Source organism: Diadema setosum, chromosome 5 (assembly GCF_964275005.1).
Source record: "Diadema setosum chromosome 5, eeDiaSeto1, whole genome shotgun sequence".
NCBI lineage: Eukaryota > Metazoa > Echinodermata > Echinoidea > Diadematoida > Diadematidae > Diadema > Diadema setosum.
Window position 1 is genome coordinate 29111396 of NC_092689.1, and position 15820 is coordinate 29127215.

General features: G+C 37.9%; 1 protein-coding gene across 1 annotated transcript; it reads left to right on the top strand.

Annotated features, from left to right (window-relative positions):
* The first annotated feature begins 1881 nt into the window (after positions 1 to 1881).
* Positions 1882 to 11612, top strand: LOC140229260 (alpha-2-macroglobulin receptor-associated protein-like). Its single transcript, XM_072309538.1, has 7 exons — positions 1882 to 2108; positions 4846 to 5005; positions 6722 to 6838; positions 7313 to 7420; positions 7866 to 8095; positions 10669 to 10839; positions 11462 to 11612. Exons 1-7 carry the CDS (start codon positions 1908 to 1910, stop codon positions 11525 to 11527), a joined length of 1053 nt encoding a protein of 350 aa, XP_072165639.1. The 5' UTR covers positions 1882 to 1907; the 3' UTR covers positions 11528 to 11612.
* The last annotated feature ends 4208 nt before the right edge of the window (positions 11613 to 15820 follow it).

Consider the following 15820-nt stretch of genomic DNA (forward strand, 5'->3'; position numbering starts at 1 on the left):
AGATAGAGAACAGGAGATGGGGGAGACAATTCAGACGGATGGAGTCAGGAGAGGAGGGAAAGAGAAGAGATAAGAGAGAGGGATAGACGGACTCGAGAATTGCATTAGAGGGTGGAATTCAAGTCCAGTGACCATAGCATTGATAGATTCGTTTCGGCTGCAATTACAACTTAAATTTTGATTTATAAATTGCAAAGATTGCAAGTTATGAAACAGGTCCAGCAGACACTTGCAGACATTTCAAGCACGAAAGTGAGGAAAAGATTGGCATAGAGGGTCAGGAGATTGGATAGAGTTATGATATAAGCAAGATTATGATAAGTTTGTGATTATATAACTTAATGAAATGTAATTGGTGTTAAACTTTTGATCTCAATACAAGATATCATACCTCCAGAATTTTCGGCTGCCAACGCTACAGCCTTCATCAGCGGATATTGCACTGAGATCAAAAGTTTAACTCCAATTTCAGTGTAATTTTCAATACAGATGAGCCTCTACTCTAATGATAAAATGTATTTTATTTATCTTCATTTTAATGCATGACTATCAAAGCCCACTAATGAATTTGCTACATTTCTGTTTATGGCAGACTTTTATCTTAGTTATGAATGACGGCAATGATACATATACATTATAATAAATATGGATGTGTTATGTATAAATCTCGAATCTCCTACTTCCTTTACAGTGATGCCTATGCATGAGTGATGTAGGCCTGTCTGAAAAGTCTGACTTACTGCACCATTATTATGTGTGTTGAGCTGATCAGAATGGCATATCATAGCACAGGCAGGACAAGAATATTGTGACAGTGTGAGGCTGCTTTACAATCTTATTGACCTAAGTCTTCATTTTGATTATATATTTGTGTTCAGAGTTAGATATTCCTGAAAAGAGAATGGATAGCATGAAAACAAACAAAGTAACCAAAAAATAAAAGGTAATAAAAAGGTAAATTTTTACATGAGAAGAAACATCATAATAAATGAGAAAGGGTGATATTTACTAGTAAAATCCAAAGAAGATTGATTTTAGATGAAGCTTGTAACATTTCATGTCAGACATTAAACATAGTAAGTTCCTTTATAGTGACTCAAGAAATTAACAACATGTGTATAATTGTATATGTGCCAGGCCCTTGACAAGAATCAAGATCACAGACTCCAGGTGGGCTGCTAGACTGGATTTCTTTTTTTTTTTGGACGAATCATCTTCAATATTGTTTCTCTCCTTGCTTTCCACCCCAGCCACCCTAAAGAAAGAAAGAAAGAGAAACAAAACAAAACAAAACAAAACCAGTGATATAAACAAAACTTGCACGCACAAAAGTAGGCCTACATTCATTGTAAAGAAATAATTGACACGAGTTGAGGTGTAGTAAAACATATGGAATATACAGTTGTAGTCCATAAGGAGGCATCTGAAATTATACACCGGGTACTTGAGTGCAAAGTGAAATTACAGTCAGTTGACATAAGTTAGTAACACCATAAGGCTGTCTCAAATTTCTTGATCACTCATCATAACAAAGAGAACATTTAAAGAATAGTACATGTAATAAACTGCGAAATACAAAGGAAATAGAAACATCTCACAAGAACCAATATCTTGGGGAAATCAAGCGTGTTTGTGACTTTTTAGTGGCAAAAAAAAGAAAAAGAAAACCCGGGACTGAAAAAACCCCCACAAAAAACAATTATTTAAAATTTTATATTTCATATTGGAAGATACCATACTATCAAGCGACGATGAGTGGCTGTCTGCTCCACTGATTTCTCTGTGCTAGCTAGCTAGCGATAGCGTACCGATACCGTACCCTCGATCCGCGTGTACTACAGTGTAAATTACAGTGGGCAGACGTAGTTGAGTGACAGAAGTGGGGAAAGAGGCTGAAAACGAAAATCATGGATCGAAAATACGATTTTGCAACGTTTCTGCTCGTAGTAGGCCTGTGTGTCTGTTTCTGCAATGATGTTTCTGCGGCCAGGGACGCTCCAAACAAGTACAATCAGGATATGAACAGAGTGGGTCGGTCGAAATTTCCTGACACGGAAAAGCAGTTTCGATCTCGCCGTGTCGGTCAAGTTTGGGAGAAGGCAATGCGTGTGAGTTTCCTATTGGCCGGTATGCCCCGGCCCCTCGAACTGTCGATGGGTTGAGCGATGGCGACAACTTGTTTAGGCCAGGTTACCTAAAACTGTGATAACTGTATATTTACAATCAGACTACATTATTATGGTAGGATGTCGGTTAATCTGCAATAACGGGTAAACTAACACGGCCAAGCAGATCCAAGAATTCATTGGTGGTTACTTGGCAATGATGGCCTAGCTTTAACGGGTGTTTAAGTTCTAATGTTAGTTGTGAAGCAACTTTTTCTTGTAAACAACACAGGACAGCCTCCGCTCCAGTCATGCATGTCATGTCATGCTGTCCTAGAGGCTCTCATCATCAGTGATCAGTGATCAGTGATGGCCAGTCCCATGAAATCGGTTGTGTTTGTTAATACTGGCATGATTATTTTGTACATAATACCTTTCTGTAGGCTGTACATGCTCTGGTCTAAATTTAGCATATTTCAATGCAAATTTATTAGCCCCTCATGCTAAATTAAAGGCTAGGGATGGTGTAGACATCTAGAAGCAAGGTCTAACGTTACATGAACTTGAACTTTGAAGTATTGCCTATTGGTTGAGGTAAATTAAAGGATTCAGCTTTTAACTTTTGTCATGAAATGTGAAAGAGCATTATTAATCGAGGAAGAACAAAGCGATCCTAAATAAAGTATTAAAAGGTGGGTCCCATCTTTTATTAAGATATTGTTTTGAATATCTCGGCCATTTCAAACCAATTTTCATGCATCAAATAAACTTTGAATTTACACACTCCATATTATCTAATGTATTAAAAGGTTTCTCATAACTACAAAACAAGTTGGCAGCTGCCCCATCTCAACCAAAACAATACCATCCCTGGCTTTAATCTGCACACCATTTCTGTACCTTGTTATAGCATGCCTGCAAATTTTTTTGGTGCTACAATTGTATTTGTTTTGTTTTGTTTTTAATAACACATCAAGATATGGTACATGTATATCCTATCAGTGGAATTGGAATTGAAAGTACATGAGCTCTACTGACCATTTACTTACTATTCAATATCAGGAAGTGTGTTAAAATATGTTATAAAAGACATAATCAGCGATAGACATTTTCAGGGTGTGTTTGGGTTGGGATGGGATATAGATGTGGGAGTCTGTAAAACTGTTCTTTGAGGGGTCATGGGGCAATATCTATCCCATGCTAGGAGGAAGAATCTTGGGGCAGATCCCCAGATGAATTGAAAGTTGTCACAACACATGTAAAGTTCTTGTCTATTTGTATTTTATCTATTTTCATGTTAGCCAATAGTGTAAAGGGGCTTCAACCCTCAGCCTTTATCCACCCTGCAATTCACAGAGACTCCAACTCTCCCGTCTTCGACTGGAGATCTCCTGCCGAAAGCCCATTTTTGCAAAATCTCCTGTTCTCCCGCTTGAGATTTGATTTCTCCCGCCCTGGCTCTGTGTCTCCTGCTTGAAATGATTTCTTACTTACCTATGTAATATCATTGTGTAATGAAAAATAAGGCTTAGATAGCACGAGAGAGCATCTTGAACCCTAGAGCTTCCAGGGCCCTTAAGCGGGCCCTGGACCCTGGCCGCAAGGAACTTCGCGCTTCGGGCTCGTGATGTGCGCTTTGCGCACATCAAATTGGAGTCTCCCGTTTGCTAGAGATTTCAAGCGGGAGAATTTATTCTCCCGATCAGAAGGTGCTTGGGGTTGGAGTCTCTGAATTCAACAAAAAGTCAACTCTGTATTTGTGTTTCTCAAGTAGATTTCTACTTGTATCGTGAACTTTTTCTTTTCCAAATGCAGTACCATTAACCCATTGTAGACGGGCTAAGTTTGCTAAAACACGCATTTCCCATAGGCCCCTGCCCGAGTATACTCGGGATTCATCCTTAACGGGTTAAATGCTCTTATTAGGTCCATTAAGGCAGCTGCAGCTTTCCCACAAGCAAACAGAAGTGAACTGCGTTTTCCTTTCAAAACTACAGATCCTCAGTGCATTGACCCTTTTATTTATCATTTCTCACGTTTAATAGCACAACTACCTAGTAATTCGAGAATATTGCAGATGTCTTCTTTTTTTTTTTTAATGAAAGATTTACTTTAGATCCAAACATAGTGGGTGTACATGTGAATCTGAAGTCCTTCATAATAACTACAAACTAAAAACAGCTGAAAGAGAAAGCCCTATTTTGCTTGATACTAGGAAGCGTCTGTGTCAGTAGATATCAGTTTAATCAGGGTGTGTGACTATTTACTCAATCTTGAGATCAATATTTCACAAAATACTACAGTCATTTTCTGACAGCAGTTGCCTTTGTCATTAGGCCACTGGAAGCAGCTTAATGCATTCGGTGAAAAGTACTGTAAAGTCCAAAGAATTGCATGATATTTAAAATATCTTTTTTTCTTTACAAATGAATGTTCTGTTCATTTGACATAAAGTAGACATATCTGATCGGTATGCTTCTTGTCACTTTTGACTGTATCTATACAGGTGTTAGTGGAAATTTTGAAGGCTAGCAAAAGTGTTTAGTCGCTGTAATGGGCTCGTGATGAGTAATATCTGATTGGTTTGAGTGTCGCTACTTGTAACTAAGTTTTCAAGGCCAAACTTAAATCTTGTCTATTTTAGCAATTTTTAAAATGCATTTGTTTTATTTTCTTTTTCTTTAACAACAGTTGGAGCTTGTTTGTATGATTTACATGTTACCCATCCCATTGTTAACAGATGAGATTGGGAGAGAAGAAACTGGCTGAGCTCCAGAGGGATTTGGAAAGACTGGACACCATGTACGCCAAGATGAAAAAGGACATGTCAAAGAAGGACGTGAGCAATGACATTAATCCAAGAGATGAAGGAGAAATGCTCATTGACCGAAGTCTGAAAGGTTCGTTACTCTGTCTTTTTGTTGTTGTTGATTTGTTTGACCATCTTGAGCTAAATTATTGTCAGAGTGCAAAATGTGGATATCATTTGTTTTTCTTTGTGTGTACCCAAATCAAGATGCTTGTAATGTCTTCAAGTTCTAGGAGATAAAGATTACTTTGAAATGAACTGGTAGTTTACTTTTTTCAAAATACATACATGCACGGTGATAATGTTTATGCACTAAATATATGTAAGTCCATGCAGAAGAATTCAAATTTCTGCAGTCAGCAGTCTGAAGAAAATTTCATTATGAGCAGCACTTTAGATATCAATTGATTTTGATATGTGATATATTATTGTGTACATCAAGGAAGTCATTTAAAAACATGTACCTGAGAGAAAGAGGAATCGGTCACATTTACACTGCAGAGAAGTTTGATTAGTGTGAAGAGAGGTATGCCTACACTACAGCAGGCAAGAAATACAGATTCCAATGTACATGTAGGGTATAGTCTCATTATTTTTTCCACCTTTTTTTTTTAAAGTAAATGATCTGAAAATAATATGCTCATAGTCCTTAAAAGAATATACATACATGTGTATGTTTGTGAACCTGCATCACAAAACCACCAAAAAGTTGCCAAACATAGATTTTTAATAGTTAAGACCAGATTTCGAAATAAGCGGACTCTTAGCTTTAGAATGATGCATAACTCGATACAAATGGTCTCTCTGAACTTATCTAAATAAGGGAAAGAATGTGCATACTCTGGCAGTGTTTTCTGTGAAAAGAGGCTTTGGAGTTTAAGGTCTATTCAAGTGTTTAGTTCCATCAAGCTGTGTGAGGTGCAATGAATGGGACAAAAAAACAAACAACAACAACAAAACAGGATGTAAAACTCTATTGTAACCATAATGAAGGGATTATCAGATTAAGCTGTAATTTTGCACACTCTATTTGTAATTCTAACTTTCAAAGCAGTGGCATCATCCTTTAGGTATTAGAGTTCAGGTATTAGAGTTTAGGTATTAGAGTTCAAAGTGACGAGGGTGCAAAGGTTTTTTTTTTTTTTTTTTTTTAAAACCTGTTGAGGACAAGTCCTGAGTATACTCGGGCAGGGGTCTGTGGGAAATGTGTGTTGTAGCAAAATCAGCCCATCCTCAAAGGGTTAAGAAATGAAAAGAGGCCTCTAAACCAAACCTAATTATGTTTTTTCTACAAAAATGTGTTCTAATAAAAGAACTGCAAAAAGTCGCTGATTATGATACTAAACTATTAGATTATGTAGAAGAAGAAGAATTGCTCTTTCCGAAAATATACAAAATCTAAAAATTGACCAGGTAGACCTATTTCACCTATCTTGAGTCCTCGTGTAAAAATCAGGTTGTTCAATCTTTTTTTTTTTCTTTTTTTTTTTTAATGCACAGTCACATGTAAAAGAACTGAACAAGTAGAAGAGGATGCAGAGTTTAAATCTTTGAAGTTGATGATGGAATGGACAAACTTGATGCATTCAGTGTTATTAAGCAAATATGACTTGGACCAAGCTCAAAAGTGGCTAATTTGTTTGAAATACATGTATAAAAAGAAAATTTGTTTATTTGATCATTTTAGTGTGATGATCAACACAATATATGGAGCCTTGAAATTATTCATGACTTGTTCTTGCAGAGAGTTTTGTGCAAGTTGGGGTTGTATGACATGTGCAATGTGTGTTTGTTCTTCTCTCACCAGAGGTCATGAAGAGATATGGCATAACTGCCAAACTAGCTGATGGCAAGATTCCTGATATGATGGGCAATCCATTCACCGATCCAAAAGTTGCCCAGCTGTGGGTCAAAGCCCAGAAAAGTAAGTAATTTAAGGAAAAGGTAGGCCTATTGTTTTTGTTGGAGGAAAGAGAAACAACATCAACAAAAGTGCTGGGAGAATTTGTTTGGTATATTGTTGCATGTTTTGCAGTTTAAAAATGGATATATATGTTCAGAATCATAAAGAAGTGATGCTAATCCTATACAGAGATATAGGTTAAAGCGACAACATTCGGATGGGCTCAAATATAATATTATCTTACCAAATATCGGAGGGGCTCAAATATCATCTTCCAGCATTGAACACAACTTTTATTCTTGAAGTGCCCTTTCCATTCAGTGGTACGTAGGTATGGGGGATGTGACCTGATGATCAATCACATATCAATCACATATCATGAGGTATGTTTTCTATTCTGACACACTCGATCATTTAAGGCATTTATAATTGTTGTGGTATTTTTTTAAAATATTTGACTCACTGTTAAGTGGTTTACTTCTCTCTGTCCTTAAGGTAAAATGTTTGCAGAGGACGAAATGGCAGAGCTGAAGGAAGAGCTACTTAGTCACCAAGAAAAGCTGGAAAGTTTCAACTCCAAGATGGATACCCTGCACGGGCCAGGTCAGTGTACCTTCTACAAACAAAACGCGAGCCAGCAATACATAAACAGCAACCAACCAATTAGCATTGCGATCCAATTACAAAAAATCTTGAGGTTGTTTCAGAATTATACCAGTAATTTGAGAGATAGCGCAATAATTTGAACTGTGGTGAGTACCCGAATGCTGGAGTAAATAATCTCAATTTTTTTTTTTAACCCATCATTCAAAGCACACATCACAACAGCACACGGTCACAAGGACAAGGGTCGTCATTTTGGTAAGATTTCAGGCATTCACAGTTTGGTCGTCAAATTATTGCGATGGCCAATTAGTGGGATGTTTCTGTCTGACATCTGACCAGGTGCAAAAAAAAAAAAATCTTGTATTTGGATCGCGATTGACATCCTGTTATTTTGTCTGTGTGAATAACACTAGTGTCCATACATGTGTCTTTCCCTTGAAAGATCGTGACAAGAAACGCGGCAACCTCCACCCAGACGAGGTGCACGCCATGCGCGGCAGGGAGGTGGAACTGAAGCTGATGCATCGCGACATCTCCCGTGACTTCCAGCGCCTGTCGGCCAAGACGATGCCGGAGGATGAGCGTGGACCGTTCACGGAGCACCGGGTCATCACCCTCTGGAAGGAGGCAAAGAAGCAGGACTTTACTGAGGAAGAGATGGCAGCTATACAGGTACATCAGGGAATAATTTTTCTGGTATCGCATAGCAATTCGCTATGTAGTTTGTTATTACTGCTATACAAAATGTCATCTGTTTAGCAGTTTCATTCCATGGAATGTACACAGTTTTGTTTAAGATATAAAGATACTGTAAAACGAGGAATTTCGCATGCATTTTAATTTTGCAAGAGCCAAGATTCGCGATATTAGAAATGAATGCATGTGAAAGTTCTTACCTGCCCTATATGCATTGAATGCCAGTGGCAATTCGCGAAAATTCATGCCGCGAAAAAAGCCTTCGGCTCCAATTTGCGAAAAATTTCGTGCCACGAATATATGGTGTTTTACAGTATATCCATCAACAAGAATTGCTATTCTATTTTGAGAAGGGAAATTATTCACTGTACGTATACCGCAACCATGACATATCCTTTATGAGACTTCACTTGGAGAAAAGTGAAATAAGTGTTGTATGTGCATAATCTTTTCGTACAGCTTGAGTTTAACCGTGGTCATGAAAATTGTTACAGAGAAATTGCATAGAATAATTCCCTTTGTATCATAGACTACATGTTTCTGTTTTGTTGCTTATTCAGGTGTGTGTTGATTAGGCCCAAAAAAATTTTTTTTTTGTTTTTGTTTGCCCTTAATTGTCAAAACCCAAGAGGGTCGGTAGATCGTTTTTTTTTTTTTTTTTTTTTTTTTTTTTTAATACCCTTTTTACCCATGTAATTTTGTAACTTTGGCAGGGCATCTCGTAATACACTCATCCTCCTGGCAATACTTCTAGTTCAGCTTTCTAGTTCAGAGTTCTAGTTCAACTTTGTACAGGATGTGGTGCAAGTTTAATGCACTCAAAACTCTCAAGGGATTCATTCAAATTTACGTCTTGCCAGGGCCCGGTAGGCAAGGCAGAAACACTCACTGACAAACACTTATAACGTTCATCTTTGTTCAATTTTGCAAACAGCTCAAAAAAAGTACCTTCCAGTGAGATGCTGGCAACTGAACTCCAAACAGTTTTGGTGCCATGACAGCTGGTAACGGATGCTGCAAAAGTAGCCATCTTGGCAGTCGTGCTGCGCTGCGCCGCGGCCGGTACGGTAGCAAGCAAGCTAGCGCACTACCTATGCACGTGAGCCAAAAAGGTAGCTAGCATGCAATGCATGTTATAAAATGTAGCCTGCGGCCCCGCGCAGCCCGAACACGATTACGACGGGTCGATGAGATGAAAAAAACATTTTTAGACTTTTTTTTTCATTCTTTCTTTAGCTTAAAATGGATAATTTTGGGTTTAACCCTAAAAAGACGGGGGTATTTTGGTAGCTGGAAAGACGGGGGGGCTAAAGGGCCCCCCCTTGAGATCTCGGCCGTGGATCTTGCGATCACCGCGAAAATTTGCACAATGGTAGTGTGCGATGTAATCTACAAGATCACATAATTAGATTTTTCTAAATAGTCTTCTTTTATTTTATATCAATTAATTATGCCAATTTATGCAAAAATCAGACTTTTTGCTATAAATCAGTAAATAAAGTTCCATAAGTGCAAATTTTTGGTCCAAATACTCTTTGTGGCATTCTTAGCAAATGTACTTGAAAAAAAAATCGGTATCAAAGTTAATTTCTTATGTATTTTATTGTTTTATGAATTTCTTATGTATTTCTCTGTTTTTTTGACCTTTTGTTTTTGTCTTTTTTTTCAGCAAAATTTTATGTCAGATGTTTTTGAAGAACAATACTGCTAAAACAAATTGATTTCAGCCATTGAGAGTAAAAATAAGCATATTTATATGAACCATGTGAAAAATATCAATTTGCATTCACTTTGTACACAAAATCACATTTTGGAGCCATTTTCAGTCCGATGTGCACGTACAAAAAGTTACGTAACATCAGAACCATACCCCCGGGCGTCGCAAATTTGGTGTCAAAATGTGCGGGAAACTCAAAAGAAAAAAGTCATAGAGCATCGCGGTGAAAGCAATGCGCGTTGCTGAGTAATCGCACAAAATGTCGCGGGGGGGGGGGGGGGGGGGTGGGCCTTTTAGGCCCCCCCCCCCCCCAGTCTTTTTAGGGTTAAAACCGTTCACAAATTTGCAGAAGATGATATTTGTGGACAGAGATAAACTTGAAAGAGAAAAAAAAAAAAATAATAAAAAACCCAACCCGAAATTTCCGTGATATTCGGTCGGTCGCGAAGGGCAAACAAACCATTCTTTTTTTTTGGGCCTTACCAGGATTGACAAATTGCCCTTAGCAATGTAAAGAAGCACTGACTATTAAGTGTACATACTCGGGTTACACTCTAACCAACACTCTCCTGATTGCTAGACAAGGATAGCGTCCACTAGACAACCCAGTGCTGATTCATATCCTTTGTAAAAGCTGGTTTTGCTTATTTATACAACTCTTTGACATAAATAGTTGGGTTTGAGTCCAACCTGAGTTTGTCTGCCCATGATTTTTCATTGTGGCTACTACTAAATTCCGAATAATCGGTGCTTATTTATGTCGATGAAGGGCAGTTTGTCAATCAGTTGCCATAGAAACATCTTGACAAGTGTCCATCTTGCCTACTTCCAGGAGGAGCTGGCAGCGTTCGAAGGGAAGATCCTCAAGCATGAGGTGGCCCAGAAGGCTGCACTGGAGGCTGAGATGGAGCACCGCAAGTCCCTGCAGGGCAAGCCTGGGGAGAAGCCCCGGATGCCAGAGCCCAGGGAGCTCCACAATAAAGCGAGGGACCTGGGACAGGAGGTATATGCTGTGCTCACCCCGAATTTTTCCCCCTCCCCCTCCCCCACTCTTTTAAAAATGATTTTAACTTTATTTTAAAATAGGAGCAGAAATTTACACCTTGAAATATTTTCAACTGGTTTCACCCCCCCCCCCCCCACAAAAAAAAGGGCATTTTTGAAATGTTGATAAAAACCTCGGGTGTAGGACTTTGCCATATTGTCTAGTCACATTAACACCACTCGTTTTTGAGTGATATACAGATATACATATGTATAGATATATACTTAAAACATCTTTGAAATGCCTTTCCCTTTAAAGCCTCCCCCATGCAAACTTGCACAACTCTGAAAACATTATGATTGGCCTACATTTTGTGGCATATAGTACTGCAAGTAGGTTTTAGTCATGATAAGAGAGACTAAATTAGGAATTGATTTACTAAACACTTACAGTGAACTTGTCCAGAGTATGAAACTAAAGAGGAATCTTGGTTTCAACAATTTAAATTTCAACAACAAAATTAGGAAAAATAAAATCACCATGAAATATAGAGCATAACAGTTTTAGTATGACCTATGCCAGTCATGAAGGCATACTGTGTAGTGATTGCTATATCATTTCATGCTCTTTTTCTGCTCAGGTACATTCAACAATGAAAGACCTTCGCCAGCGCATCACAGAGGGTAAATGGAGGGAGGAGCTGTAACCAAAGCGAGCCAGCTCCAGACTAATTCTCACCAAGTGCTATATATTGTGTCTCCTCGTCTTTCACTACCATGGGCCATAAACCCATCACTTGTCCCATCCATCACTTTGTCCATCCCCCATCCCCCTCAAATCCCCCACTTGTTTCCAATACTTATCTGGGTAGGGAGATGACCATGCCCATATCATTGCGAAGATCATGCAGAGTTTAAATTACTGTATACGCTATAAATTTTCGCGAATTGCCGCTGTCACACATTTTCGCGAGTGGTTAAAGTCGCGATTGGGGGACCAGAGAAAATATGAAGTGGCAAAGAAAGTGTGAATTTTCAACTTACTAGCAAATAAGAATGATACTACACCTGTAGTTATACACTGCATGAAAAAACTTACCAAACTCTGCGAACTAGTAAGTTAGAATTCAACATTTTTTAAGTGGTTAAGTCCATCGCGCTAGATTTCTGACGAGTGGTATGAGGGGTTGCGATAATGGATTGGCTCTACAGTATTCGTAAGTATAGACGTGGACTAGCCCGACCACCCCCAGACGCTGTTAATACGCTGTGCTGTGCGAATGCTACTTACAGCGACTGGGCTGTGTATACTAGTAGTTAGACGTGGACGTGCTATATGTACGTAAACAAGCTTAGCCAGTGTAGTCTGTTCGGTAAACCGTGACATGGAATACTAGTACTAAAATGTTCGTATCATCAAGGCAAGGGATTCATTTTGGAAGGTAATATTTTCGCGTGTTGTTAATTTCGCGAATAGCTCCCCACTCGCGAAATTCGCGAAAATAAAACCCATGCGAAATATATAGCGTATACAGTACTTGTCGTGAAGCTACAAAACTGAAACTTTGAGGAATGATGGGCTGATATTCTAATTCATCCAGTACTGAAAAGTGATAATTAGCATTTTTTTGTCTTCATTTGTTTGTGTTGTCTTTCTTTTTTTGCTGTTTGTCTTTTTGTTTATTTGTTTTTGTGATAGTTTTCTGCTTTCTTGTTTGTTTGTCAAATGCTTAATTATTACAAGCCCATTTTCAAAAATTTATACGTAATCACCCACACTAATGTGACTAGTTGTTGTGTTGCGTGAATCAACTTTAGGGACTCCCAAAGTGGGAGTGTACTGTCTTGTGACTTTTTTTCTTTTTTCTTTTTTTGAAACAATTTTAATAATGACTTGACCCGTCAGTGTGCCATTATCCCAAGACTGTTCGTTACTTCTGTGCTGGTGGCATAAAAAGATATTTCCCAATTGCCTATTGTACATTTGTGACCATCCCTACTTGTGTCCATTACCCACTAGTCAGAACCAAAGAGTTTTCATATTTTTAACTCATTTTCAGCATGTGAAATTTTATACCTCAGTGAGGTTTGCTCTGGCAAGGCAATCAGAAAATCACCTCTTAACATTATATTGTGAAAAGTTGAAAAATGTATTGAGAAAAACCATGACAGTGTGAGTATGTGTTGGCAGAAGTCAGCACTGTATTCCAGATATGTCTTCGAAGAACATTTTTAAGTCAAATAAAAGTGGGACAAATCAGTTCAATGCTTTCTTTGAAATCATGTAAGGCAAAAGGCATCAGTATAAGTAATAAGTTCCTATTTTAACCCTAACTAGGCCGGGCTATTTAGGTAGATCATAGAGCCGGGGGGGGGGGGGGGGGGGCCTCCCAGGCCCCCCTCCAGATCTCGGCCGTCGACTGCGCGATCGCGACGAAAATTGGCACACATATTGCCTATGATGTAATCTAAAGTACTACGAAGTTAGATTTTTAAAAAATTGTAATTTATGCTAAATTATGCTAATTTATGCATAATGATGCATGAAATCGGACAATTTGGTATAAATCACTAAATAAAGCTCAAAATGGGCACATTTTTTTGTGCAAATATTCTTTTTAGTGTCCTAAGCAAATATAAGAGAAAAAAATTGAGCTATCCGAAAAAATTTCTTTAGTATTTTATTGTTTTTTGAATTTCTTATGTATTTCTCTGTTTTTTCGACTTTATGTTTTTCATTGTTTTTCTGATGAAACTTGTCCGCGACATTGTTCCGAACAAGAAAATATGTTATTAATTGATTTTAATCAATAAAACCCCAAAATAATCAAGCGTTTATGAAATTTGACTGTAAGCACAGTTTCCATTGAAATTGTACACGAATTCACGTTTTTGAGCAATTTTTGGTCTGACGTGCATGTACATATTTATGCGAAACTTCGGAACCGCACGCCCGGGCATCACAAACTTGGTGTCAAAAGATGCGGGAGACTCAACAGAAAAAAGTCATGAAACGTCGCGGCGATAGCTTTTCACGTTAGCGATACATCGCGCGGAACGTCGAGGGGGGGGGGCCTCGGAGGCCCCCCCTGGCCTAGTTAGGGTTAAGTGTAGAAAAAAAAAAATCAGCAACAAGTTGAAAGGATGTCTAGAGACAGTTCCAATGTTTTTCCTTCAAAGAAGAATACTTCGATTGTCCCTTATTATCACTTTTCAAAAGTGACTAATATTTGTTCTTCTTTTGCCAACTGGGTTGCATTTCTGTGTGCCCAAAGATTGTTTGAAGGCTGCTTTAATTGTTTATCTTTGTTATATTATGATGGTATTAGCATGTACATGTATGCTCATGTATCCTGTACCAGATACACATAAATTAGTCTTGAGTGCATGAATCTGAAATGAGAGAAAGCATTGGTGTGAAATGACGTGCCACCGTGTGATGTAGCATGTTGATGGTTCCTTGTGTTTACTCATTGAAGACTAGTCCTGAGTATTCTCAAGCAAGGGTGAATGGGAAATGTGGTTATAGGAACTTCAGTCCATCTTCAATGTGTTAACAGAAGAATCCATGAGCAAGTATTCATAAAACTATTTAGCAGAAGACTAAATTAGATTTGACTCTTCAGGTCTTTCTTTTTTTTTTTTTTTTTTTTTTTCTTTTGATCTTGGGGTAGTCTTTATATTTTGGTCGTTGTATGAGAAGTCTTTGTCAAGAAACTTCTGATCCGTTGAAGTGCCTCTTTAGACCATATTTTAGCTTTACCTCTCTCTGCATTATTGTTACTAATATTTTTATTTTTTTTTTTTTTTTCTGGGCACGTAATGCAACAATGACATGATGAGAATCTTTGTCCATTAACGGAGAAAAATTATCGCGATTGATGAATAGTATCTCAGCTTCCAAGAGATTTTGTAGGTGTTATAGTCATTTTGTGACAAACCGTTTTCCAGAATGAGCAATTTACAATGTTGCATGACATTTTAATAGATAATGTGCTTGTATGATAAATGCTATGGCAAGAGCGTATGGGTTAGGAATTTCCCTGTGCTTTATGGTACAGAGGGATGCATTGTAGCCCCAACCCCCCCTTTTTTCCCCCAGAGATTTCATGGTTATTATGAAATCCTTGATTTAAAAGATATTATGGATGGTTCTATTTTTGCATTTTGATATAGCTGTTGAGTATACACTGTGTAGTTGAAAAAAACACACACCTAAAGCTATTAAAAGACAGTCATAATCTATTTCAGAACATATTTTTGGTGCTTCAAATATTATGCAACTTTGAGACAAGTAGACTTATCTGCATTAAAAAAAAAAAAGTAAGGTATTAGTGCTAATGATGGGACTATGTGACTGCTTTGAATAGAAAAGAATACATATTTATGCGAGTGTGCATAACTGCTCTCGCCAAAAGTACAGTTTGCTGCATTGTATGAAGTGTGTTTAAGAGAATTGCTCTCCATGGTTCATGCAGTACATAATATATACTCTCCATTACTGGTCATGACTGATCAATCAGCAGTACTATGCAATGTGTACTGATACATCAAGCAAAACAAAATATATAATTATATTTTTTTAATAATTAGAATGCCATATAGTTCATAATGCTATTTTTCTGCCTTGCATGTGAACAGTTAGAATGATGGAAGTAGCATCTTTTCTTCTAGTTTTGCTTTTGCCATTTGCTTTATGTCATGTTTGTTTTTAATGCAGTATGATAGGTGGCTGAAACTGCCAAGTAGAGGAATTATTACGGTATCTGAAAACACTCAGTCTGTTGCACCAAAAATACTCTTACCCTACAGGAAGTTTGCAGGACAAGTGTATTTCATGTTATTCTGTCATGCAACCTACAGAAGGGAGTTACTCAGTAGTCTGGATTATGACTTCACAATGCCCTGTCTCTATACCCTTTATACGTAGTCTGTGCATTCAGTGTGTTATTCTGTTTTAAACAGACTACAATGTTTGGCAGACTTTTACACCTGTCCAT

Bases quoted from the DNA above. Each gene is read 5' to 3' on its own strand.
- LOC140229260 (XM_072309538.1), top strand. From the start codon at position 1,908: ATGGATCGAAAATACGATTTTGCAACGTTTCTGCTCGTAGTAGGCCTG. The intron at 2,109-4,845 runs GTGAGTTTCCTA...CATTGTTAACAG, and splicing joins TTTGGGAGAAGGCAATGCGT to ATGAGATTGGGAGAGAAGAA. The intron at 6,839-7,312 runs GTAAGTAATTTA...TCTGTCCTTAAG, and splicing joins GTGGGTCAAAGCCCAGAAAA to GTAAAATGTTTGCAGAGGAC.